Source organism: Stegastes partitus, unplaced genomic scaffold (genome assembly GCF_000690725.1).
Source record: "Stegastes partitus isolate 25-593 unplaced genomic scaffold, Stegastes_partitus-1.0.2 Scaffold136, whole genome shotgun sequence".
NCBI classification, from domain to species: Eukaryota; Metazoa; Chordata; class Actinopteri; family Pomacentridae; genus Stegastes; species Stegastes partitus.
In genome coordinates this window covers 311,544-339,534 of record NW_007577867.1, presented here as the reverse complement: position 1 = coordinate 339,534, position 27,991 = coordinate 311,544, and the positions used below count along the sequence as shown (strand labels likewise).

The window sequence follows — 27,991 nt, the reverse complement described above, 5'->3', positions numbered from 1 at the left end:
ACAGAAGTGGGCCTGTACATGCGAGGAGTGCGGTTAGTGACCATCGATGCAGAACTGGGTTGTGGTCGCATCATTTTTTGCATGACAAGATTAATAACTGAGAAATATCTATGTGGTGGCTGTGATCGGAGAAGCTTGAATTCTCTAAATACTACGACAGCTACCGTCCTTTTTTTTTCTCCTTTGGCATGAGGAAGGAAGGAGATGATGGCTTCCCACAATTCCTTGCAGCAGCAACAATCAAACTGTAATGATCCACAGCAGATGCAACAACATCCACTGTTGCATGATCACATAGCCGAGTTTTTTACTATTCCAATGCAACCTCAGTGTTGCCCTTTGGTTCACTGTGTTGCTTAATGTAGCAGACCTTATAGGTGAACAGGCAAACGGACTGAAAGTGTTGAGGGTGAGGTCGTAGCTGCCAGAATTCCTCAAGGTGTCACCCAGTTTGGCCAGTTTTATCTTTGAAATCAGATATGTCACTTTGATTGCAGTTCAGTTTTCTATATTTTGACTTCAATATAATAAGTTTTTAGCCAGTAATCCTATTTGCTTTGTTACTTCTCTTAAAGGAGATAAATAATAACCAAGCTTTTTTTTATTATCTGAAACCTGTGTCCCCAAACACCTGCACTGACCCTATTTGTGTAAACTCTTTAAATAAAAATGTAAAGCCTGAGGGTTTACTGCATATCTATGCTTCTAGGATACTTCAGTGAGTTCAGAAAGATCCATTTCATTAACTAGTTGCCGTGTATGCAGCAGAAGTTGTGATATACTGACTTGTAGCCTCAGGCGTGGAGCAAACTTCAAAAACATCATGCACCTGTGTTGACAGTGATTTTTCATTAGAATTTCGTCTTAAATAAGCCATGCCTCGCCAACACCACACCCCCTAGTTTGTAACAATGGTTTACTTTAGAAAACTCTCACCGAATGTATTACGCAACTGTTCTCGCAGGCTGTGTTGCTCTTCACATGACTGGTGGGCTGATGATGATGAAGCTTAAAAGCTGTTTAACCTTAATGTTGTCATTCAGTTTCTCCACAACAGTCCTGTCTTCTCTACAGCAGCCACCTCGTGTTCCTAAGCTGATGTCTTGCTGCGGTTTCTTTAAAGGTTTTTTGGTGTAATTATTTGTGGATCGAGGGTGTCACTGTGCACGGATCAACCAAATGAACTGCCTTAATTAGTAACATACAGTTGAATTAAGCCTATCCATTGTTTTTTTTTGTTTTTTTTTTGAGTTAGTTGAATCTAAATAATCTGATTTCTCTGCAACTTTGTCTTAAGGACAGTCAGCTTAAATTTTCCAGATTTTTCCAAAATTGAAGAAACATAAACATCTGACACATAATGCTAAAGGAGAATTAAACCTAATTCTCATACTTTTACTGAGGATAGGACACAGGTTTAAAGAGTCAAAAATAAATTTCAAGTTGATAAAATCCAGAAAAATAGGCGACAATCACCAAACCAGAGAGCTAACAAAGAGAGATTACTTCGAAAAAGTACTTCGCTTCAGCTACAGCTCTTTAGCTGAGTTCTCTGAGACAAAAATCTGATTTGAGATAAAACACAGTTCATCGATTCATATGAGATCAGCAGTCCAAGAATGATTGTGTTGATTCTTCCATTTGTCTGTTTGCATGAAAACTATTTTACTACAGTAAAACAAAACAGGGATGGCGATCTCGTAGTTTACTCCACTACTTCCAGAATATAACATTTCTGAGAACTTGCATAATTTTTTTTATAATATCAGAATGCTGTAGTTGTGTAACAAACAGAACCATCTTTATCACAGCTGTCTGATGTGAATTTACTCCGATCATCTGATAGAAGCTGTCCTCAGTAGCCAGTCACTCTCTTGCTCGCACAAGGAGCACTCTTTTGTTGGGAATAGTCACTCGCGTGTTAAATCCTATGACTCTGATTTGTCTCAGCCAGCCGATGACTATCCACGCCGCGCACATGACGTTCGTTACGATAAACGAATAAGGAGGGACGACCTGAGGACATGTGAACTGTGAATGAGCGAGGTTCTTCTGGACGGGACACTAAACCATTAATTCCAGAGATTACAGGATTTTAAGATAGAAAGAAGATAGAATCGTCACCGTTTCAATCCCTTGAGATTACAATTTAATGTGTTTAAATTTCAGTCGCTGGTTTGTTGTGTAGGGGTTGTTGTGGGTGAGGGGCTGATAGTGCCATGTGTTAAAGATAGATGTGTGGAGATCTTACTGGAGCTTCAGAGGACAGACTAAGAAGATTTCCATCTTAAGGTTTCAACAACTGTCACAGTCAGTCACCTGGAGGTGATCCCTAAGAGACTGATTGAGAGTGTGTGGAGGGGAATCCTTTCAGCTACACACACACACACACCAACACTAACAGGTCAACATTTCCATCATATGTATGAGTTTCACCATGTCAGAAACTCTGACACAACAAACACACTTAGAGCCATGTGGGACACTCACTGGAAAACGAAATGCTTTTCAGAGCGATTATGTAACGCTCACACTTTGGTGCAATCTTTACTCAGCAGCATCTGAGTATAAATAAATGTTGTGTTAGATTGTTGGTCTGACCTCGGTCTCTCTCTGACTGTTTTTTTTTTTTTAAAGCCTGATTACACCAGAGTTGTTTTCATACTCTGGAATGAAAACCAACATCTTGTGTGAGGTCTGCAATAAAAAGCACACCCAAATGCTAAATTTGAAAAAAAAAAAAACACTCCTCTGTGTCTCATACTTGCACAAATGTTATGTTTTCTGCATGTGTTTGGTTTTTGTAGCCAAGCCCGCCGAGACAAATCACACACCGCGGGGATGATCTTGCTCTCTTTGCAGAGCTCGTTGCCTCTAGTGCTGTTCATTCTAATTCTGAAATCCTCTTTGTGAAAATGACGTGGTGCCACTGATAGAAAGCAGGATTAACCCGTGCACAGAGAGCGAGCCGGGCAGAAAGGAGAGCTTCATGGAGCACTCAGCAGGACAGTAGCACTCACTCCATTCAACTTGTATTCACCGCTCGGGGCAATGACTGCTTTATCCCACGTATAAGTAAAGCACGGGGCTGTGCTCTTCCACCCTCTCCATGGCCCTCTGCCTCGGCGACAGAAAATCGGCGAGATTTCAAAGAGACACCAGCCTCTCCACAACGACGCTCTGCTGCTGGTATCATTTCCACGGTGACACCCTCTCAGTGGGAGAATCTCCTAGGTGACGCCCTCTGTTGACACGCCTAGAGGTGGCTGGTGCCTTTTTGTAGGCAGGTGCATCCTGTGCACCGGCAGACGGAGCAGCCAGACACCCAGTTTGTCTGCTTTTTGCTCTCTGCTGCTGGAACACCTGTGCGGCTTCGTAGCCCGTCTGGAGACGGAACAGCAGCACAATTCAGATTCAGAGACAAAATGGAGAATATGCATTTGTTTTGCAAATTGTAACTCAATAGCTTTTGCTGATCTTGGGATATGATGCTCATAGTAATGCTTTTTTCTGCTTTGGCTCAAATGTAACCTGCAGCTGCTGGATATTGTGTCTTGGTTTGTAGATTCAGCTTAATAAGCAAGAAACTGTTGTTGTTTCTGGCTGCACAACAAAACTAAAAGGCCGCTGGATTCAGAGTCTGACCTTGGACAGATAATGGAGGGATTTGGGTATGAGCACTTTGGAGACGGATCGAGACAGAGTCAGCAGCTGGACTATCGAAAACTTGTAGGGGACACTCAGCCCCTGAGTTCATCCCGAGAAGGAGAGCACTACATCCGGCAAATCTCACACGGCCACGGACATGAAACCGCAGCCCAACGGTACAGCGCCACACTCATCCAGGCCGGTCTAGGGCGAGAGAGGTGAGTCACTGGGAAAGTATGCGGGAAATGATATACCTACAGGAGTAAATCAAACAGGAACGTGGTGAAAATACAGAAATGTTGCTACAGAATGCCACATAAAAGCTTGTTGCAGCAAAACTGTCTAAGAGTTTTCCAGAATTTCAAATTTTAAAAAAGTGCAAAAGCAAGAATAAAATGATTTCTTACTTGGGATACATGATGATATCAGCATCAGCCAATAAAGGCTACAACATTTATATAATATTGTCGTTTAAATAGCACTTAACAGGCTAAAAATGATAGTTTTGTGACTTAAATAAATATTGCATGTTTTACAATAAAGCTGAAGTAGTTATTTTGCTCAGTTACTGCGTACATTTTATTTTAGTCTGCACCTGCCATTGGTCCATCATGATAAGAGAAGATACTAATAACATGCTAATTCTGTGACAGGAGAGACTTCATGTTGTTTGCAATTAGATGCAAAAATAGGCATTAGTGTCAGCAATCAGTTAAAATGATTTGGAAAGTATCAGCATATTTGCAAAAAGCCAATTCTGTGCATCCCTGCTGGTCATCAATAGTTACCTTCATTGTAAGAATAAATAAAGAAATGAAGACGTGGGCTCAGCTCTCTGACTGTCGTGTTTTTACAGGCTGGTTACATGTAAATCAACTTCATACTGCCGGCTCAGTTTCGACAGTCACTTACAGGAAATCAATTTGCAAATGCTCCTGAGGTTAAGTCTCATTTTTGGGTAGTTTGAAGGTCATGCAGAGGAAACGTTTGACTTCTGAACAGGTGCTAACAGCAAAAGTTGTCTCATCTTCAGTTGACAGGTGCTATTTTTAACTGGGCCCTTCTCCCCATTGTACGTCCTGACAATTCTGCGATGCACCATCAAAGCAGCAGTGAGACGTACGCTGCGAGGAACATAAACAAGACTGGATCAAGTGCTCAGAATAGCTACAGTGCATAAAAGAACCACTGACCCATATCTGCAGTGACCCACATTTAATTGGACACAACCACAGAGTGGGAAACAGATCCCCAGAGTTACTTGGCAGACACATCTAGCAACCTTTACCTAAGATTAATATAGAACAAGAGAGAACTGTGATTCATATCAGGCTCCAGGAAACACCATGTGGTTCTCTATTGTCTTTAATATCTGAAATATGAATCTGGAATCAATAATGTTGATGTTACAGAAAAAATGAATCAAATATTGGATAGATCTGTAAACAACACCCTGCTGGTTGGAATTAAATAAACATGCTATTATGCCATGTTCGCGGATGCCATACAGCCAGCCACAGCTGGAAGAGACAAATGAATTCAAATGAGTTCAAATACATCTTCTGATGTGTCATTGTGATCACAGCCAACCTAAATGCTCTTCTACACAGCAAACAGCTGAGCTGTTGTGCACAGATTCACAGTTTATAATTGGGTACAAAGCAGTCATGCATGCTGAAGCCGGCAGTTTATTTATTTATTACTAAAAGTCCAAATATAGTTTCCTCAAGAGAATCATTATATTCTTTCTGGCATATGAAGTGGGATGTTACTGGGAGCTCTAAAGGGAGATTCAATTTTGTTACTTAACTGCAATCATATTCGCAGAAGTGACATTACTGCAAGCATAAAAGTGAAATGATCACCTAACTAAATAAAAAAATAAGGCCTAATAGCTGCTCTAATGATGAAAAACACAGTTTAACATAATGAGCCTATCAGGTGCTGTCAATACTTAGTCTGGATTACTGCAAAGATATGTCCGTTTGTATGGATGGAATCAATGTTACATCCAAATAATAATAATAATAATAATAATAATAACAACAATAATAATAATCATATTAATAATAATAGATTGAATGTATTAATGTATGCTACCACTGCAGTGTATGTGGTTCTCTGTGTGAATATTTGGGGTGTTATTGTTCTTTGGGACTTGACTGAGCGTGAGCTTTTTTTTTTTATCTGATTATTTAAAGTGTTGCATCATCAAAACCACCCAAAGGTAAACTGTAAAAACAGAAAGAATCATCTAAATTTCCACTTTCTGAGGGTCCTTAAACTAATAATCTGTGATGTGTGGTTCCATGGGGAAAAGTAACCAAATCTTAGCTTCACGGTTGTGCTGTTTCCATAGAGATGCAGGATTTTATATTTGAGTGAAAAATGAGCCCACAGTGAGCAAAAATGAGACAGGAGCAAAGTACTGAGAGCTTTGTTGAGTATAGGATATAAAAACTTTTTTTTTCTTTTCTTTTAACAAACATTAAAAAAATCTGAAGTCAATCCTTCATAGGCAGACATGCTGAAGGTTATTGTGTCGCCCCACATTACACAATAAATCTTGATGTTATTTACATGTTAGTGATGTGACAGAGAAGTAGAAATGTAGGTAATCAGTGTTGATTTGGTGTTTTTAAAGAGGAAATTACTCCCCTTCCTCTCATTAGCTTCCCACTTTTAAAGGTTGATTCGTAGACATGGAAAACTAATGCAAATAATAGACACTAAAAACAACCACAAAACACACCTACACAAAATGTAAACAAATTTAAAAAACAGACAAGGTTACAAAACCCATTTTTTAAATTACAGTGATGCTTTGCGGGCCTACAGGCGGGGTCATATTAGTTCCTGTGGTGTGTCTAGCAGGATGATAAGCTGTGTGGTTCAGAGGTAGGAGTGTTGACTTCAGGTATGGGGCTTTAACTTGTGATTTAACAGTGAGCCATGAAGCTGTAGACAAGGTGATAATAGATACTGACAGTCGTATATTTATTCGTGACAAAGCAACAGGATTTATTTATTTTTTGTCAGCAGGTATTTATGCCACCAGCGGCCTAATGACAGGGGCAGCGTGCCGACAGAGTGTCAAGTCATGTGACTGTGCATGTGTGTGTGTACTGACTACTATAAAGAGACTCTGTATGTGTAGTTTAGTGGTCTCTTGTTTCCGCAGTATACACATAGACACGCTATATCGAGCTGCGGTTGCTTTCGTGGTGAAGACTTTCTATCAGCTATGTAGAGAATGCGTGTTTGACTGGTGTCGTTCTTTTGTACCTGAGGAACACCGACATGTAGGTTGCAGGTTTGTGCTTTAGTTTGTGCGACTGGAGAATCAATAACAGCTGAACATGTGAAGCATGTAGCTGCTACTGCAGCAGCTTCACCTGCTCTGTGTTGCTTTAACAGTACCACCAATGACCTCATTTAACCCCTCAGCATGTCAAGAAGATTAATATTGTCTGCATTTCCTTCAATGCTAGTTGACGTTGCTGAGCATACAGTCGCTCTGTTGAATAATATCGCTATATGGGGTTTGATGTTCTGCTCTTTCGCCACTTGGAGTCTCTCTTGTAGAAACATAATGCATTGGGAAAGTATTTCAATGAGGTTATTTAACTTATTCATGTACATTCGTTTCATTCGCTGTCTTGAGGCTCTCCTCAGCTTCTCCTTCTCCCCTGGAGTTTGCGCCACTCCGGTCTTTTTGTTTCTGTTTCCAAACACAGCTCTACTCCATCTGACAGATCGAGAAAACAGACACATGAAGAATGAAACACAAATTTTAGCATATTTTACAATGCTAGCATGGTTGTGGCTGGATTGTTTTTGTGTGCCCAATGTCTCTGGTTGTAAATAACCCTAAAGGGAGGGGGAGGTGTCTGTTTGTTGTGTTCTAAGATGCTGCTGCTCTACTGACGTCGAGTGGTTCTGACAGGATGCACTAAAAACCACATTCAGTTTTGGTTTCGTAAATGATAAAAATGACTTTTCACCAATTGTCAGTGTCACAGAAAAATAAAGTATAGATGTGGGTTCAGCTCCCTGTCGAGCTTTCACTGGCTGTGCCTTTAAGAGGGTTCATGTGCCAATTAACTTTGAGTCAGCTTACACATTCACACACACTGCTGTTTGATCGGTTTGCAAATGCCCTTTAGGTTGAATCCTAAACGACACACTTCATTTTTGGGTACTTTGAAGGCCACTTGTGGTTCATGAGCAGGTGTTACCACATCAAAAAAAAAAAAAAGGCTTATCTTAAATTGGCTGGTGCTATTTTTAACGCTGCCCTTCTGCCCCTCGTACGCCGACAATTCCCTGATGCTGCTTGGAGGATAAACAAGACTGAATCAAGTTCTCAGAATAGCTACAGTGCATAAAGGAGCCACTGACCCGGCTCCGCAATGACCCACATTGAACTGGACACAAACAGCGAGTGGGAAACGGATCGTCCTGTGTCACCTTGGCAGACATAACCCTCACCTAGGATTAATATAGAACAAGGGAGGACTGTGAGTCCTATTGGGTGACAGGAAACACTGTGTGGTTCTGTATCGTGGTCAATATATGAAATCTGCAGGAATGTTTGCCCAACTGACTTCTGTGAACGACACCCTTCGGCTGTTTTCAGCTCAGTGTTCTAGACTTCTGGTTGTCTTGAATGCATTTAATTACATATTAAGCACAACAAGTTACGTCCCTCCTTTTTTGGCAGCGCATGTGACCAAACTTTAATTAGTTGTAGAGTCTGGATTCTTTTTCTTGGCCATGGCTTCTAGTCGCTCACAGCAGACAATGGAAAAAAATAAATAAAAAAACCACCACACCCCACATGCAAAACATTTCATTCTGCCATTTCAGAGCCATGAAGCTGTAGAAGAGATGACAGTCTCTACTGACAGACATCTATTTATATGGGGGAAAACAGGCACTTTGTGTCAGCAGCTCATGCCAATGGTTTACGTCGCCGGCTGACAACATGTCAAGTAATGTGAACGTGCTTGTGTGTACTGCACGCTGCGGAGAGACAATCTGTACGGACAGTTTTATGTTATCATGTTTCCAACACTTACTATCTTGTGGCAGCACAACTCGGTTTGCACTGAGAAGTTTCTGACCTTGACCTCCAAACATAGTCTTAAAAGGCTTTCTCATTAGATTTTAATCAAATGAGCTTTAATTTGCATTGTAACTCTTTCTTTCATACATGTTGAATTTGACCTTGTTACCTCAGCAAACTCTTGTAAAAGCAGATCAGGATGCACCATATATGAGGCTTTTTAAGGCTAACTGCATACTTTCAGTATTAATGCAAAAAAAAAAAAGACAGAATCTGATACACGTTAAACTTTCACTTTCCTTTACATAACAACAAGGAAATATTGGATCACAAGTGAGTAGCTGCAACAGAAGTCTTTTCCTTAAGTCAGCATAACCAATCTACAGTCTATTGCAGTATGTGCAGCTTCTTTGCACACTTTAACTGTTATCATGTGAATGAAACGTGGTCACTGCCTGGTGTTCAGTGCACATAATCCAGTTAAGATTACTGACATGTGACCAAAATTTAGAGAGTGCTGCTTAGATTAAATGTGATTTTCCCCAAAATTAAGAGAAATTACAGCATGAAAGTTTTTTTTATTCTGGGACAGACAAGCAGACTGAGAGGAGTAACAGCTATTTATTCTCACTACTAGATCACGTGGCTGATGGCCTATTAATAAAGAGGGATGACTTAAGATGTTAATTGTAGTGAAACTCTCTCTGGAGGGACCTCAAGACTGTATTATAGGTACCTGATATGTGGTGTTGTTCCTCCTCTTTTCAAAGTTGGCTGTTTCACTTCAACACAGATGGCTTTCTTAACTCCTCTCTCAAACCATCTGTCTTCTCTGTCCAGAATATGGACACTGCTGTCCCCAGAGGAGTGTCATTTATACTTAAGATGTAGATTTACTGCTAAGCCTTTTCTTAAAGAGCTGGCTCTTCTGTATTAAGCCATGCAACTGTGGAGCAGTTGTTTAATCTTGACTGCAAATAGATTTGTGCACGCCTCGCTGCTCTGCGTATACAACATTGCTCAGCTTGTGTTTGGGCGTTTTAACCACAGGGTGAACCAGTTTTTGCCTCCAAATATTGTCGTGTCTGAAGCGCACAGGGTTCTTGTGTTTCTCAGACACATTAGCTAAATACAGGATGACAGTGTTCTTTTCTTCCCCATTTGACTTCATGACGTAGAAGCTCTTCTCCGAACATATCATCTCAGTGGACTTTAAATTAAAAGTCCCATTTGGTGAAAATCCATTTTTATTGTGTTTTGTAGTTGCTATAAACTTGAAGGTGTAAAATAAACGTCGTAAAGACATTAAGGCCTTTTACTTCGGTCATTCTTTCAGCCACTTTACAAGCCAGGAAGGCTTGTAAAGCACAATCCAGCTCAACCTGTGATTGACAGAAGTAGAGCATGTTCTTCCTGAAGGGGGCGGGACTAGCAGCAGCTCATTGGTTTTCAGAGTAAAAGCAGAAGTTATGCAGTGATGGGCTGTGTCCGAAATCATCCACTCACTCCCTACTCACTATATAGGGACCCCGATATGAACTATGTAGGGAGCACCTCGGCAAAGTAACATTTGGGACGCTACTCAAGATATTAATTACATCATTCGCTAGCTGCGATTTGTGCAAACACATCAAATTCATAGTTTACTACGTAACTAAGAACCGGGTAAAATAAAATTTCAATAAAAACATAAATGGGAAATTACTTACATCTTTATGAAAAGTGTTCGCGCTCTCGTTCACCTAGTTTGCATTTCTTTTCACACAATGCATGATGGTCCACATTGCTCGGTTAGTGACCATCACTACTTTTCACGGAGCATTGTGGGATATTTTGAGCGCACTACATAGGGTGTAACATTTGTAACTTAACAATCGGACAGCACCGCAAAATGGCGAACACCCTATATAGTGCACTATATAGAGGACAGCCATGGTGAATTAGCCATCGTTGCAGTATTTTGAGTTGGAAAATTTAAAGACATATTGTGGGGATGTGGTTTGCTGAAAAGGGGCCCAATATGACTTTTCAGAGACAGTCACTGCGTCTTCTATATACAGTTTCAGGAACCAAAAAGAGTCAAGTCGCCTTCGACTGAAGCATTTGGGGTTAACCTGACCTGGATGATTGAGGAACAGCATACTTATTTGTCTTTGGCAATGATATAGCTGCTTTGTCACATGTAGCCTCATTCCATTGTGTTAAAAGTCATGCACTTTGCAAAGGATCACCATTCAGCCCTGTTTGCCTGCCAAGCAATGTATCCAGCAAATGACACAAGGAGGATGGATTACAAAGAACACAAGTTAAAACAAACTAAAACAGAAACTAGAACCAAATGAAATAAGAGATGAAACTTTAAAACAATAGTCAAAATAATCATCATCACTTGCACCTGCTGATTGGTTACTGGTTTTAAAGCGGCAAATAAACTAACTCAGATCAACCAGTTTGGCAGCATTACAGTGAAGTAAAACTAGCATGCCTGGTTGCACACTTCGACCCTTTTGCTTTCACTATTGGTGCAGATTGGAGAGCTGCAGGAGGCAGAGGGTTAACCTCGCCTGGAGGGGAGAGGGGATGTGACGCTGCTGCTGCTAGTACATAACACCAACACACACTGTCTGCACTCAGCGACAAGCAATCACTTCTCATTCACTACACTGCCGAACAGTACTTTTTTACATCTTGGAGCCACGACAGACGGGCGTTTTTTCATCGAGTTTCTCCTTTGAGGTAAATTACTGCTGCTAGCTTCGGTCTCGTTTGTTCACATCTGGAAAGTTGCTACCTTTTTGGTCAACGTGGGCATCAGTTCCCCAGAGGTAGCTAGCTAGCGTTACTCTTGAAAACACGTTTGGTAGTTTATGTCGCAAAAGATAGGGGGTAGTTTGAAAAACTAGCTTTACCTGTTTGAGGATGTTAAAGCTTCACGTTGAAGTCTCGGCAGCCTTTCTCGTAGGTGAAGCCAAAAATAGCCCAAGCTGCTAATGCTAAATGCTAAGGGCTGCTCCCACATGTCTGCTAGTACAACGTTATGCGGTCTGCTCATGTCTGCCACAAGTTCAGCTGCATGGTCGTTATTAAGGCTTATGCACAAGTTGTGACAGTTTTGTAGTATCCACAACGCGACGGAGAAGACGGATTTGTTTATGCTAATGTCACTTTTAATGAGCTAACAGCACAATTGTGTCGCGACGTTAGCTTCATCATGCAGTTTCTGACATCTGCAGCCTTATTTTAACAGTTATTTGTGTCAAACCAAGTAGCTCCTAAACGATTACACCCTTGGTATGTTTGTATGTCAGTAAAGTTAAAATGCCAACCATATAACCGGCTGTTTGTGAAGACTTTAGGTGATAAGGCTGCCTCTAAACCTCTGGTTATCTGTCTGATAACGTGAGACCTCATTACTTCAGGCTAATGGTCCCAACGGTCAAACTAGCGAACCCAGTTGTAAACAGACATTAATGTCGTGTTGTATGTGAATTTAATATGTTTATTTAGTCCAACTTTAGACATGTTATTTCTATTTAAATTCATGTAATTTGAAATAAGCAACCCTCACACTTCGCGTCTCTGGCAGTATTAGATAGTAGCACACATAGTCCTATCACCCTGCATGCACTCACATGCGTCATGGCATAAAGCCCGACAAACTGAACGCTACACCAAACCCAGTTCAGAACTCTGCCAAAATACCATTCCTCTGTTCCCAAAGAGGCGGTGTGTAAAACTGAGAAATGTGTTGGATTATTTATGACACACAAGAACCCAGTGTTTAATTCGGCTTGGTTTAAACGCTGGAAACAGTATTTATTGTTTGTAAGATTTCAGTTTTTATTGTTGGTTCAGCTGGTTTCAGACAGTTGGCCAGAAACGTAAGCCAATCCTTAAAAAATGTATCACTGACGTTAAGTGCTGCGTGGTGGTGGTGGTGCTGCTGCTTCCCAGTGATAACTCGGCATGTGCTTCTGCATTGTGAGAGGCAGACAGAGGCGGGGGGCTAACACGGATAACACTAGCATGGATAATGTAACACGGATGACCGGCAGCATGGACGCTGCGATGCCGCATCTCTGTCCGAACAACAAAGACAGGTTAGAAATATGGTATTTGGCTAAGTACGAACGTGCAGCGCAAGTGGCTAATGTTTGCTAGCGGCTGATAATGTAGGTCACCAGGCCAGTGAGCGGTATCGCTGGTGTGGGGACGACATTTCGGGGAATTTAGTCCTTCGAAAAACGTTGAATTGAACAGATTAAACGCCGTGTTATTACTTGGCATCCACCTTTTTTTAAAGAAAATATATACAAAGCGTGTACGACTGTCTGCGGCGGTTCAGTTGGATGTTAGTGGGTCACCCGGCCATGTTTTGCTTCACACGCGGTCGTTTGAGGACTACTGCGCTGTTTACATTTGCTTCGAGTTATTTCATAATTGGCTTGTTTTTAAAGATTGAAAATAATCCTGCTTAGTGTTTTTGAAGCTGAGACAGAAAATTGGCTCCACTGAGAAAAAAATAAATCACGGTAGGGCTCTACATGCGACGTGCTACCCGGTCGTGCATTTTCTTTTCTTTGTGTTTTTCATCACGTATTAAAGAAAAGGCCATTTTTTGCTAAATTTAGACTGCAAGTTTATTACGGATTTATTTGTGGAGGAAGCGGGTGCATCTTGTACCTGCCACGCAGGCGCACTGACCCCAGGCTGGCGGGGGATGTTGATGTTGCCATGGTTATGTCTTCCTGTGAGAAGGTCACCAGAGCTCAGCCTGCAGAGTGGATGTGTAGTGTTTTTTTTTGCACAACATCAACAAAGCTTAGATAAACATCTGCACACTGAGTGTTGTTTTGCGCAGTTGATTTAAGTTGTTCCTCCTTATTATTTTGCAGCATGGCGGATTACCTAATCAGTGGTGGTACCGGCTACGTCCCTGAAGATGGACTCTCAGCTCAGCAGCTTTTCTCTATCGGAGATGGCCTGACATACAAGTAAGCTTCCCTGCATCACACACTTAAAAAAAAAAATCTCTTTAAATTAATTAAATCATTTCAAAGTAAGGTTTCCTGATTTTAAAACCTCACCCATGCGAAGTGGTGGGTGACGTGTACGCACCAGTGCTTTGTAATGGCCAACGCATTTTGAACCAGCAGATCTGACCAACAGTGTGTTGTCTCCGATGGTCATACGGCTGAAGAGCTATGCTCTAAAGGAGATGGGTTGACTTACAAGTGAGTAAAAACAGTTATCTTTAAACTGTTACGAATCCTCTGTCTCTCCAATTAGTGAATTCATAAAGGGGAAGCAAATGATTGTCCTTCCAAAGCAACTTTACTTTGACTGCAACAAACTATTCCAAAGTCTCAATCTGTTGACATGAGCTGAAGTGCATGAAGGTAAATGCAGGGCTTGTTTCAATGCTTAACTCGATCTTGGTCACAGGGATGAAATTTGCTTCCAGTGGACATAACTGCATTATTAACTTCAACTAATCATCGAAGTGCATGACCTGTTCTGTAAATGCAACATGCGTGACAGAACAGCACATGCTCTTTCTCACAAGTACTTTGCTTTGATAAAGGTACTAATTAAGCACTAATGTCTCACCTCTTGCTTTTCTCACTTTCCTCTGCTTAGCATTTTTTGGTGACACATGCTTTACAAATCACCTCATCATGCTTTTTGACTGAAACTATCTTTAATCCATCTGTGCGATCACCCTTTTACTATCATAAGCACAAACAACCAAAGCAAAGCATTGTGTTACTCAAGTCTAGTGGTTGTTGGGCACCGAGAAGCATACCATTTCTTCTTGCATTTCATTTACTCCACTAAAACATTTTTCCTAAATCCTTCACCGTGCTCTTGCCAGCGGTCCTGACAACCACTACAATCAATGCTTAACATGGCCTCTCATCATGCCCTTAAGGACCAGGAGTTAATGCGTTACTATGTGGTTTCAATCAGCCAAAAATCTTTGAATTCTTTGCTCTAACCATGCCACTTCTCATTTGCACAAGCTAATTGAGTAGAAAACATTACGGTGTTTGAGTGTAATCAAGTGCCTCATGTCTGAAGAAAGGTTGAGCGCATGATTGCCTGGACTGACATCATGTGAATTTCAGGAGGGATTATGGGGGGATGGGGCTGGTTTGAGGATCGAAAGCCTGCATCTGTGTTTTAAAAGCCATTTGTTTGAAGCCTTTAACAACTGCGACACAAACAACAGTGCAAGAGTTTCATCATGCATTGTTAGATGTCTTTGAGGCAGATTTCTTTACTCGCACACCTTCAGATTTTTTGACACGAACGTACATTCTGTAGTCGTAAATCTTTTGTTAGGATGTTTTCTCTCAGTCGAGGAAAAAGAGAGTCAAACAAAGAAAACGATACACAGGAAGGCAGAAACAGCTTTGCGAGTGAAACAGCTTCCTGCGTTATTGTGACCTTCAACCAGGTGCAGAAATCATGTTATGAAGTTAACTGAACATGTTGTCTTTATCAAATCTGCCTCCATCTTGCTGTCTGTACTCCCGGCGTGGCCTTGAAAGTGTAGGTGCAGCAGCAGCGCTTCTGTTTGAATGTAGAGAGTCTGTCTCATCTTCAAAACATCTCTGTGATCTCATGCCACTTTCTCACACAAGCCCCAGGCGGTCGGATGTGCATAAACATGAGGTTATTGCTATTCGCACAAGACTGACGACCTCGACTCACCTGCATAATTAAAGCTATACGTCATCATGGAACTCTGGATTTGTGTAGTCTTGTCAGGTGGGGTGGAAAGAGGACACACTGTCCAAATTGCAACAACATCTAACCAACCTTACCCCTTTTTATAGCCTTAAGGGAGCGTTACATTGCAAACTGCTTTCTATAAACTGTGTTTGTCGAGTAAATTGGGGTGTTGCAAGCCAGATTTTGTGATTTGCAGATACATTCCTGTAGCTACTTGTAGTGAAACAAGTCTGTTGGTGTTATTTCTTTGGCGCACAAGCCTGCAGTGACAAACTGATGTGACTCAGATGAGCAGGTGTTACCCGTAGAACTTCACCTTGATGCTTCATTTACAAAACACCTGATTGCGATGCGCTTGATGTTTTCTCTGCATGGGCATTTAGATTCTCTTTCATGCCGGGGCACACGAACCGGCAGGTGAGGACAATTTGCGGCTGCTGGGTTTTTTTTTCTTTACTTTGAAACGCTCCCTCTTAGCACCGTGCATTTGTCTGCATTTAACAGTCAAATGAAAACCATAATCAGGTGCGACCCGAGCCAGTGTTTTCTTTACTATTTGAATCCAACACGTCGAGCTCTGGTTTACTGCTGACCCATAGTGGGTAGGTACAGCCTGTGCGCTGCAGCTGAGGTTTGTGGCTCCTGCTAAATGCTAGCAGATGTTTGTTTGGGCTTTCCGCTCGGCCCCTCGCTTGGTGTTTGTGGGTGTTTTCTCTCTAAAATGAGGGGAAACAAATGTGCAGTATCCCATCCAGTGCATCTATTTCAGACTTTCCTTTCCCACTCCCACACTGAAGCCGAGGAGACGAGGGCGATCTGTCAGCAGATCGGGCCTCTACTTTCCTCGCTCAGACTGGTTATGTCCACCAGCCGTGCTCGCTGTTTACCTGTCTCATTTATTCATGCCTCATAGTTTCCTCCAACATCCCCTCGCAGCATAAAGCTTCACTTATCCCTCCATGTTTCCATCTGTCTCCTGCCTATTTTTAACACCCATCTGCAAAAAACCACAAAACACATACAGAGTCTGGCTGGAAAACAAACACATCATTCCTGTGTCTGGCTCTTGCTTCTCCACTCATCTCTTTTCTACCTCTTATTGTGTTTATACAGGCCAAGAGCTGAAAGAGGTTGACTGTAGCTTTTTTTTTTTTAATCTAAGAACAAGACGCACCCAGCTGCACTTACTGTCAGCCACTGTGCCACTTTGTAATTTTCTGGGAAGCATAAAGAGACACAAAAGAACATTCAACAATGGATTCTAAACTATGATGGTGTCCTTGTTGAAAATGTAACAAAAGGAAGTGAAGTCCACCACCTAAAAGAAACAACTAGTATTTAATTAGGCTTATGATTGCAATCAGACGTTTGTTAATTCTTGACTAATCTCATTTGTTGTGTTATTTTCACCTTCATATCCGTGTTGTGTGCCCACCTTTTTGTCAGTAGCGCTGTCATGTGTTCACTTTTCAGTTCACTCTTGTTTGCTTTGACCCACTCAAAGTTGGGACGTTCTCCAGTCCTTGTTTTCTTTGAGATGCAAGCCATTGTAATTCATGTTGATTTGAACATGAGGAAAACCGTACCTCCTGGAATTTGTGAGGAAGTACGGTGATGCTTTAGACCTCAGTGTTGCTAACTTACAACCATCATCCCCTCACTTTGCATTTTGTTTATGTCTTTCAGTGATTTCCTGATCTTACCCGGCTTCATCGACTTTACCTCAGACGAAGTGGTGAGTACATGTAAAGAGTACAAAAGGGCATTCAAGGTCTTGGAGCGTTTCATAATATTGTCACAACTAAGTGTAACATCTGAGTAGACTTTTTTTTTCTTTTCCAAGCAAGCCAATCACTTCTTCAGTTCCTTCTTACTCCCCTCATGATGACAAATGTAGCGCTGTCAGCAGGCTGTTCTTGGCAGAGGCTTTTCCTAGACCCTATAACAGTGAAGTCTTCTTTATTTTTTCTGTTTCAAACTAACCTCCCGACTCCAGACCTCAGCTCCATTTTTATAATTGCAGCTTTTATAAAAATAGTGTTGTTTTTGCCCATTCGAAACCGTCTGCAGCATTTCTTCTCTCTTGCCGCCCTGCTATTTTTTGCCCGATGTGGTCACCCGCTGGCTGCTACCTCACCCTTGTGTTTACATTTGTGTCTGGTCAGTTGCTCATCCATCTCTCTCAGCAGATGACGGGAGAGTTAATCTCGGGGCTTTAGATGAAATCCTTCTCCGCTGCTTTGTCCATTTCTGAGGGGTTTTAATTTAATTTATCTATAATCTGTCGTCTGTTTCCTCCAGAGTCACAGAGGGCTTGTTTTACTGTGTGAGACATTGGCCTGCCTGCCATGTTGTCATGGACTGGTTGTCTCCACAGAGTCCTGCTCTGCCCTAGTTTTTGGATAGGGAGCCGATTCACGCTTGAATAACACAAACGCTTGCACATTTGGCTTCAGTCACCACTTTGAGTTGTGAGTAGTCCTCAAAGCTGCAATACCTTAAGGTTTGCATGCTTTTCGCGAGGTGTTAGAAACTTGAAGAGGGGCCTCGTACATGTGGTGCTGCCGTGGGACATTCTAGGGGGTCGTGATGTTTTTGACATGCTTTTCTAACTCTCAGCTGAATTTAGCAGGTGAGTGCAGTTGTGCTGTTCAGGTATTTCTTTTGCCACCACCACGAACCCCTGAGAAACAACGCCAGCTGCCTCCATAGTTTATGTCCCTCCCTGATAAAAGCTCAAACAACACAGATTCCATTTGCTGGTTTCCCATGTGTGAGGAATGCCAGAGCGCTGGCTGTTGTGGGAATCGGTGATGAGTAAAAGTAAATGTGGCTGTTAGAGATACTGTAGGGTGGCTCATTTCCATTTTTCCAAACAGTGTCAGGTTTCTGCCCCTGAGAGGAAGGACGCTGTTTTATATGGACCGTGTGTTTGATTTTAATTTAGCAGATGAACTCTGAAACTAAATGTATATACGTTTTTACTCAAAAGAAGCTCTTGTAACACAATCTCATAAAAGTTTGCTGGCACTGATTTAGAAGCATGAACCACATGACGACACTACAGTAGTGTACTTACAGCGCTCCCTGGTTCAGTCTGCCCCCTGGTGGATTATGATCCAACATGTCCCTCTTAATGTCTCATAGGACCTGACATCAGCACTCACCAGGAAGATCACACTGAAAACCCCTCTCATCTCCTCCCCCATGGACACTGTTACAGAGTCAGCAATGGCAATCGCCATGGCGGTAAGAAACTGATAGCATTTCCAGGCAGAGCGTTAATTTTCCTGAATTTTCCTGCTGAATTGTAAAATCTCGTGTCATTCCTTTCCAATTTGCCAGCTGATGGGCGGCATCGGCATTATTCACCACAACTGCACACCAGAATTTCAAGCCAACGAAGTCCGCAAGGTTAAGGTAAACTATGATTTTGTGCAGTTTTTGAAATGTTCTGGGGGTTTTTTGTGTTTTTTTATGTTAAACAGCATTTTGTGGTTGAAATGCTCAGTTAACATATTTAATAGTTGTAGTGATGGTTGTGGTAGTTGGATCGTGACTGTTGTGTTTTTTATTTGTTGTTGTTGTCCTCATCACTCGCTGTACAAAACAGACTAAATTACTAATGTGAACAAACCTAATTTATGTCTTCGATGAGTCATACCGTTGACTTCTCTTGTTTTGTCTCATCTTGTCTCTATTTAGGAGACGGTAATTGTTTGGCTTGTGTGTTGTTTGTTTGTTTTTTGTTTTTGTGTGTGTCGTTTGAATTTATGTTTGTTACTTTTATCGTTGGTTTGTTGTGTGTTGCTGTTCATTTGTTGTGTGTGGAGTTTGGTTTTGTGTTATTCTTGCTGCTTTGCACTTGTGCTGTAATAGTAATAATGATAATATTAATAATGATGTTTGCTTTCTTTTGGTTTCCAGAGGTTTGAGCAGGGATTTATCACAGACCCAGTTGTTATGAGTCCACGCCACACAGTTGGGGATGTGTTTGAGGCCAAAGTAAGACATGGTTTCTCTGGTATTCCTGTCACAGAGACAGGAAAAATGGGCAGCAAACTGGTGGGCATTGTCACCTCCAGAGATATAGACTTCCTTTCTGAGAAAGATCACGGCAAACCTCTGGAAGAGGTGCGTATATTTATGTTTTTAAGAAATCCTACATCTGTATGTTTACAGAATCACTCATGTGACCGTTCCATTGCTGTAATCATGCTCTGATCCTTCCCAGGCCATGACTAAGAGAGAGGAGCTGGTAGTTGCTCCAGCTGGTGTTACACTCAAAGAAGCCAATGATATTCTGCAGCGCAGTAAAAAAGGTGAATTGAAGTGATTGTCTGAAAGTTTTAAAGTTGGATTTTTGTCTCTTTTGCGTAATTGAATAACGTTGCTTTTCATCCCTCTCTGTGACCAGGCAAGCTTCCCATTGTAAATGATAATGATGAGCTGGTGGCCATTATTGCCAGGACGGATTTAAAGAAGAACAGAGACTACCCTCTAGCCTCCAAAGACTCACGCAAACAGCTGCTGTGTGGCGCCGCCATCGGGACCAGGGACGACGATAAATACAGACTGGATTTGCTAGTGCAAGCTGGAGTGGACGTGGTCGTACTGGTGGGTGCTTTTAAGCGCAGATTGCAAATGTGGATTGTAAATACAGTACAAACTTCATACTTACACCACAGGCGTTCCACATAGGGGAGAGGATCTGTTTCAATGTCAGAGCACAGTGCTGCATAAATTTGCATTTTAACACTGATTCCACAGAAATTGCTGTAACTCCTGACCACTTGAAATTAATATCGATGTGTCACATGCAGAGACAAACAGATGTTGCAGCATCTTCACTAAACAATGAGTCTTTTGGTCTCATAAGAAGGGAACAGCTTTTACTTGGGGAAATTATTGATGAGAAACAACTTGTTCTCCATGTGCTTTTTTGTAATGAAGATCACGATGAGTTTTATTTTTATTCTGAAAATGCTGATGTTAAGCTGCGCCCACTTATAAAAAGATTTTCCCGTCGCCCATCACTTTGTAGCTGACAGTTAGTATTGAGTGCACATTCCAGGCTCTGGTTGCCTCGGTAACCAACCATAATTAACCAACCCAAATATTTCAGAGTGACCCCGGCGAGCCCGATAATTCACCCACGTTTAATTTCTTTAGTTCGCACATATGCGCTTTAGTAAATGGATCAGTCTTTTATCAACTCTAAAGTAACTGCTTTGGTGAAGATCAGTCTGAGAAGGGCTGCTGTGTAACAACAGATTTATCTCTGAAACTGTCTCTGTGTGCGACGGAGAAAAGTAAAGTTTCTCATTGGCTGTTAAATCTTGCCTGGTCACGATAGATATCTACCCACACAGCAAACATTTCATTTGCCAGTGATTTTAGAAATGCAGACCAAGACATCATCTTTTCAGTTGTTGTCCGATAGTGAGTACAGTTGTGCAATTTTGGTTTGATGGAGGCTAAAATGATGAGTGTAGATTCTGATGTAGCTGAAGTGGAAGGAACCGAAGCTGTGTATGTTGTTTCCTTGTGGGAATTGTTTGGATAACTTAGCGATGGCGTCAATCAACAGCATCCTTCACACACATTAGTCGCCTCTCTGTCTTGTTTAATGTCATTGTTATTCCACTGTCTCTGACGGCCACATCACTGCTTGTCTCGTTCTGTGTGTTAAGGGGCTTTAGTTAAAGTACTGCCTCTGATTGACATCCTGAAACTAAAGCATTCATGAAGTGTATTTTCTGCTTTACATGTGGATACTCCTTAAACTGTGGCTACACAATGTGTGCAGACATTGTGGAGCAGAATGTGTTGTTGTACTGGCAACACCTCCAGTAAACATACACTGTAGGATTGGGTAAATCGCAGACAAAATAAGCGGGTGAGCTTTTGTTTTGGGATTATTGTGGCTTCAGTGCTGTGAATCTGTCACCATAGTTGTTTATTAAGGGTCAATTAACATCTACAGACTGAAGCAGAGTATGCAAGGCAAGAAGTTACTCAGCAACCAGCAGCTACTAAATATATGCAGACTAAATGCCCTGTTTGATACAAAGATGTCCTTTCCTGTATACTGGTAGTTTAACTGAAGAAAATATAGACACTGAATGAACAAATACACACCTTGCATAGAAAATATAAATAGAAGTCTGACCTATTTTTTTTAACACTTACACGCTCCTCTCTGCCTGGTGTTGCATCGATTAGTCTCGTCTTTTACTCTGTATTGTTCGCTTTTTAAAGACTACTGTACTTTATGGTCAATGTAGTTTATGCGACATTAAAACCTTTAATGTTTTTGCATTTCTAGGACTCTTCACAAGGCAACTCGGTGTATCAGATCAACATGATAAATTATATTAAACAGAAGTATCAAGAATTGCAAGTGGTGGGAGGAAATGGTAAGTTGAAACAGAAAACACTTGAGCGTACACGCATTGCTGTGTCCTCATGAATATGTACGTCAGGTTGGAAATAAATCACCAAAATGTTATCTAAGTGTGCACACATTAACCGACCGTTTTTGTTCTTCCTGCAGTGGTTACAGCAGCCCAGGCCAAGAATCTGATCGATGCCGGCGTGGACGCTCTGAGAGTTGGCATGGGCTGCGGCTCCATCTGCATCACACAGGAAGGTACAGGACTCATCCTTCTTACTCGCAGTGAACACAGAGTACTGCAAATGGAATTTCATTTTAGATAAGTGGTTAATGTATAGCACTAAGTTGTGACCTAATAACGGCAACGAATTTCAATGTAGGAGGAGGAAAAAAATGAGATAAAAGGCATAAATCTTGCTGCTTGCTGCGCCCGTTCTGTGTCTGGTTATGAGCTACAGTGAGAAGAAAAGGCTATCAGTTGCTAGCGGTAACAAATACCCTGAGACCACTCCTAGTTGTCATGGTGATTTGCCAAGGCCTCTGGTCTGTGTTGCTATGGGGACCGGTCTCTCATGTTCAGACTAGGTCACGTTTACCAAAAAGAACAGAAGAGATGTGTTTGCATCAGATCAGGAAGTGTCTCTGTTGGTGAAACGGACAGCTTTTCATTTGGAGTTTGCTGATTTCAATATCGTTTTTCCCACGGCAGTCATGTTAAACACGCTTTTTGCCTTCCAGTGATGGCATGTGGGCGGCCCCAGGGGACCTCCGTGTACAAGGTAGCGGAGTACGCCAGGCGCTTCGGTGTACCAGTCATCGCTGACGGTGGCATTCAGACCGTGGGCCATGTGGTGAAAGCTCTGTCTCTTGGAGCATCGACTGGTGAGATTTTAAGAGATTGTGACGTATAATGTTGGAACACTGTGGGCTCTTATCTAAGGCTTAGTATGTCACACAACTTGTATCTTTAGAGATATCCAGTCTTCATAAGCTGTTCATCACAGCAGGGATGAGGGTGGGTTGGGTAACACAAGAACACTGAGATACATTTCTCCCGTCTCCCACTCCAGTTATGATGGGCTCGTTGCTAGCAGCAACCACTGAGGCTCCTGGAGAGTACTTCTTCTCAGACGGTGTGCGGCTGAAAAAGTATCGTGGCATGGGCTCCCTGGACGCTATGGAGAAAAGCACCAGCAGCCAGAAACGCTATTTTAGGTATGTGGGAGGCCAAGTGCAGATAATTCAGCATTGTAGCTGGATGAATATTAATCGAGCGATTTCTTATCCACAGTGAGGGCGACAAGGTCAAAGTAGCCCAGGGTGTGTCAGGCTCAGTCCAGGACAAAGGCTCCATCCATAAGTTTGTACCGTACCTGATAGCAGGTATCCAACATGGCTGCCAAGACATCGGGGCAAAGAGTCTGTCTGTCCTCCGGTGAGTAGTCTGTCTTGATTCCTGAATATAATATAGAGTGAATGTACATTATATTTACAGTGCTGGTCTTTCTCAGTTCTATGATGTACTCTGGAGAGCTGAAGTTTGAGAAGCGGACCATGTCTGCACAAGTGGAGGGAGGCGTTCATGGACTGCACTCGTAAGTACAGAAACCCACAGAAAAAATGTGTCCACTGCTTTGACTCGTGTGGATACTTGCAGTTACACTTTTGTTGCCTTTGTTGGTTGACTCCAGTGTTACTGTACTCTCTGTTAAGTAGTGACTTCAGCAGGCCTTATGTGTAAATCAAAGTAAGAAGGGACAATATAGCAATGAGTGTTTTAAATTACAACATATGTTTTATTCTTGTGAAATAAATCAAGTATTCATACACTAATTATGACACAATTTTGCATTTTGTGTGCAAAATGTCAAAGATTAACTCCACTGTGACAACATAATGATCTGCAAAAACACTTTATGGCCGTTATTCAAAAACCATAACTCAGGAAGTGAAAGGGGAAATGGTGAGCATATTTCACATTTGGTTGAACACCGGATAGGTGGCACAAGCTTTGGGTGCTCACCAGTTAAATCCCTTCAAAGTCTTCACCACACAGACAAGTGACAGTTTATAAGAAACCCTGAACTCTTGACCCCTTACAGTAAGATGATCCACTGACTTGGTTATACTGTTGGGGACATTTTGCTGGCATGGTTTGGGTTCACTTTGTCCTCATAAAGTCCTTCCAGATATTACGGGCATCACATTGCTGGCTTTATCAGTCCATTAAAGTGCGTCATTCAGACATACCCACCACTGACAGAGAGAACCGCGGTACATACGCAGTATTCATGTGAGATTGGACTGTACGTCAAGTCACATAATTGATAATAATAAACAAATGACTAAATCTAAATTTGTTCTGTAACAGACAGTTTAACTGCAGCTTATGTACCGTGAGTCTGTGAAGCAGCTCACCTGTCTGAATTGAAGAAAGGTACACAGTGTGACTTTCTTTTAGATCCTGACAGATTGTGTCTCCGTGATAACTTACGTCATACATGCTACTCTCTCACTTCAGAGACACTGATATGGATTCTGCTGCTGTTTGATGATGCAGGTATTTAATAAACTCAGAGGAAAGAGTCCTATGAACACCTGGAAGTGACTAAACCTAAGCTCCTGTTAACATTCTGTCAAAACTTGAATTGCATTCCTTATTGGTCTCAGTAGTCTTGACCTGCTATGGTCTGTGTTCATTGCAGTTTTATTTTTATGGACAGTTCAATTTGTAACTGATGTGAAGTTACAGGACAAAGTGAACAAGATTTCAGCAGCAAACTCTGCCTTGGGCGTTTTTTCTGGTACTTAAATGTGGAAAGAAGCCTCGTATATGCTGCTTCATACAAGTCGGCGTATGTCACCTGTGCATTAATATGGCCGCATACAGTTCAGATATTTACTGTGTTGAAATGTGACACGGCCCGACCCAGTGTGACTGCCGTCATGACTTTTACCAAATACGTGACCAGGGTGCTCATTCACACATGTTCATTTGCCAAAAGATTAGCAGAGTACATATCTGAAAGAGGCTTTGAGAGGAAAGGTTCACTGCAAATGAAAACCGAGTTGGTCTGTGTGATCCTCTTTATCCTGTCATGGAACATTTCTATGATGGAAACGGTCTCTTCCAGGATGACAGATCTCCCATCCATAGGGCAGAAGGGGTCACTGAATGGTTTGATGAAAATGATGTGAATCTCGTGCTTTGGCTTTCACAGTCACCAGATCTCAAGTTAATGAAAGAGCTATGAGATTTTGAATTGATGTGTTAGACGGCACTCGAAAGGGAAGACAGTTTTATGCTCACAGGTTTGATTTATGTCAATCTTTTCCTCTTTTCCTCATGATTAGTTATATGTTTGATCAGTTTCAGAGAAACTAAATTCTTATGTTCAGAGTTATTGGTTGAATATAGTAATCTGAGGAGTCTATTATAGAGATCTGAGGTTCTGTCAGGTTTGGAGTTTCAGTCTGACGAGGCTCCTTGGTCAACTTATGGCATGTAAAATAGGCTACAGGTTTCTTAGATGCCTTAGTCTCATCACTTGGAAGAGGTTCTGTCTAAAGAATGTCGGATTTTGAGGGTTACAAGGTACAGAAAACTGTACGATGAGGTTTAAACTTAAAGCCATGACAACTTTTCCACACTAAATGTGAGCATATCTTTGGAATATTGGTGTTCTATCTCTCCTTTAGAAGCTATTCCAGTGGCCAAACACCTTTGATGTGACACTTAAACTTTACTAGCTGGCGGCAGTTCGAGCAGATTTTGGTCTCCAGTCTGTTTTCCCTGCGTGTCTCTTTGTTGCTGCCATGACATCACAGATGGACGCATTAGACCGAACAGCAGTTAGTGAGAAATTGTTGTAGACCAAATGCTGATTTTTTTTGCTTTTGTGTTTCTTTGCCTTCACAGTTTCGAGAAGCGGCTCTACTGAGCACGACAGCGGAGCGCAGAGCAGCGATGCACGTGACATACCCAGTCTAACAGTGACCAAATGTTAAATTGCCACTTCAAAAAAATACGCACCACCCACTACAGCCCCTCTCCGCCTTCCCCCCTGCGTCGTACCCACCGTTGGTCTCTCTCTGTCTCTCTCCGATCCCCAACCGGCCGATTCGGGGAGCAAAGGGGGGCATCGTAGCGAAGTGAGAATCTTCAACGTGACACCTGACTCTCTGAACACCTTGCACTTAAGAAGTGGCGCATCAGGGTTTTTTGGAACGACATACACACCTGTATCTTGAGCATACAGCCCAACCCCACCCAATAACGTGTGTTGATAGTAGCGTGAGTACGAACTGTGTGAGTTAAGGGTAGCGTGTGTCTGAGTGTGTGTGGTGTAGGCAGACAAAGTGAAGGCGTTTACTTGTCCAGTTAATATTAGTGAGGTTGAAGACAGCCATGGTGCAGATCACATCGGCATCCTTTGCTGGCTTTGTTTCGGGATTCACGCTTACCAGCAAGCTCCCTGTAGAAGCCTCACGCATCCCAGTTCTTAAACACACTAGTGCAGAAAATCAAGACCAACACTTGTCTCTCTGTGTGCAGTGTGCCAGTCTATCGCAGCATTTTAAGTCTTCACAGATATACGCTACTTGGAGAGTAGCCGCTTATACTTCAGCGCATATTGTTTACTCTGTGTATTGTGGATTCTGAGGTACGAGATATTGGTCATGGTTGTTATCCTGTCGACTGTGTGTCTTTCAGTGTCGCCTGAAATCAGTACAGACCCACAGTTTGGTTTTTGGCTTTTTTTTTTTGTTTACCTCTGTGAACATTCATTTACCCCTCGAAGACATGCTGAGCCAAATAACCAGTGTCCCATCTCAGTGCAGAGAATTCATAAGTTAAGCATGTAAGGGACCAAAAGCTGAACGTCAGGTATGTTTAAAAATGAAATTCAACTCAAATCTATCAATCAGAAATGGTTACGAAGGAGGAGAATGACAATTTCTTTGCCCATAATTTGAATACTTTTAGATAAAAACAACTTTATATTAAACCTGTATAGTCTCTGGGGGGGCTTTGAATTGAGCATGAAGGGTTTTTGATATGCATGTTTGTTTTTTCACTAAGCCAAACACGGCTGTATTTATATTCGGCTTTAATTGCATACATACTGCCAAGTGTATTTACACTTCCTTTGACACGCTTCTTTTGTAACTTCAAAACCAAAATTGGTGCAACAAGTTGCTCGTTACCTTGTCACTTGTTCCTTCCTGCGCTTTCATGGTGTGGCATAGGTTTCTCTATCATTTTCTTTCTTATATATTTGTTCCTTTTCACCAGAGATATGCCTTGAAACAGGGATGGAAACGGGGCTGCACACGACAGCTCCGCGAAAATGAATTCAAATGCATAATGTTACACACCTTCTCGCCTCCTTTTTCTTACTTTAAAACACTTTCGCACTGTTCAGCTTATGTAGGAGTAGGCTTTTCTAACATTTTCATACTGGATGTTTTGTTTTTTTTTGCCAGATGTTTTTGTTTTGTTTATTTTGTTTTTGTTTTTTTTGTAATAAAATGTCCCAGATTGTATGAGTTGCTTTCTCTAACCTGCTAATGTACTATACCCTGCACAGGGTTCACTTGACTAACAGAGGTCTTGCAACTGGACTGAATTGCAAGAAAATGTACATGAGATATATGAAGATATAAACCTATATTAGATGGAAATGACTGCTGCTTGTTTTCAGTTTCCCACCTAAAGAGGTAATTCAGGTTTTTAAAATGTCTTACTTGTCATATACTGAGTCCTGTTAGTCCATCTAAAAAGCACAACTATAGTCATATGTGAGATATCTGATTTTTTTTTTTTCCTCCAGTGTTGCTCTTTTGTATGATTTCAGCTTCACAACAGTTGCCATAACACTGGTAGCTTCTCTGCAACCAACAACCAAAACAGCACGAAAGCCCTTTTTAGATGGACGTTAAAGACTCAGTATTCAGTCAATTCATAAGGGGATTTTGAGGAATATCACTTAAGAACTTGTTTGCAGTAAAACACTCAACAGAGGAAAGTTGCTTTTGCTGTTCAATATGGTAAAGAAGAATAAATAAAACAAAACTGTGTATGGACTACTGTCTTTTTAAACACACGTCATAATGCCAGATCCTCAAGGAAAAGAAGC

At 41.7% G+C, this 27,991-nt stretch overlaps 1 protein-coding gene across 5 annotated transcripts; it reads left to right on the top strand.

Annotated features, from left to right (window-relative positions):
• The first annotated feature begins 3,359 nt into the window (after positions 1 to 3,359).
• Positions 3,360 to 27,932, top strand: impdh1b (IMP (inosine 5'-monophosphate) dehydrogenase 1b). Of its 5 annotated transcripts, none has more exons than XM_008278864.1 (16): positions 3,360 to 3,866; positions 13,612 to 13,710; positions 13,870 to 13,950; positions 17,141 to 17,189; positions 18,602 to 18,703; positions 18,800 to 18,874; positions 19,382 to 19,588; positions 19,689 to 19,776; positions 19,872 to 20,071; positions 21,783 to 21,873; positions 22,011 to 22,106; positions 22,590 to 22,733; positions 22,922 to 23,066; positions 23,143 to 23,286; positions 23,363 to 23,446; positions 25,771 to 27,932. In XM_008278864.1, exons 1-16 carry the CDS (start codon positions 3,658 to 3,660, stop codon positions 25,790 to 25,792), a joined length of 1,836 nt encoding a protein of 611 aa, XP_008277086.1. In that variant the 5' UTR covers positions 3,360 to 3,657; the 3' UTR covers positions 25,793 to 27,932. The 5 variants fall into 5 exon arrangements, with proteins under 5 accessions (XP_008277086.1, XP_008277087.1, XP_008277089.1 ...); XM_008278865.1 differs by having other exon boundaries at positions 3,361 to 3,866; positions 13,873 to 13,950; XM_008278868.1 differs by lacking the exon at positions 3,360 to 3,866 and adding an exon at positions 11,302 to 11,452.
• Positions 27,933 to 27,991: the final 59 nt, after the last annotated feature.

Bases quoted from the DNA above. Each gene is read 5' to 3' on its own strand.
- impdh1b (XM_008278864.1), top strand. From the start codon at position 3,658: ATGGAGGGATTTGGGTATGAGCACTTTGGAGACGGATCGAGACAGAGT. The intron at 19,777-19,871 runs GTGAATTGAAGT...CTCTGTGACCAG, and splicing joins TCTGCAGCGCAGTAAAAAAG to GCAAGCTTCCCATTGTAAAT. The intron at 21,874-22,010 runs GTAAGTTGAAAC...TTCTTCCTGCAG, and splicing joins GCAAGTGGTGGGAGGAAATG to TGGTTACAGCAGCCCAGGCC.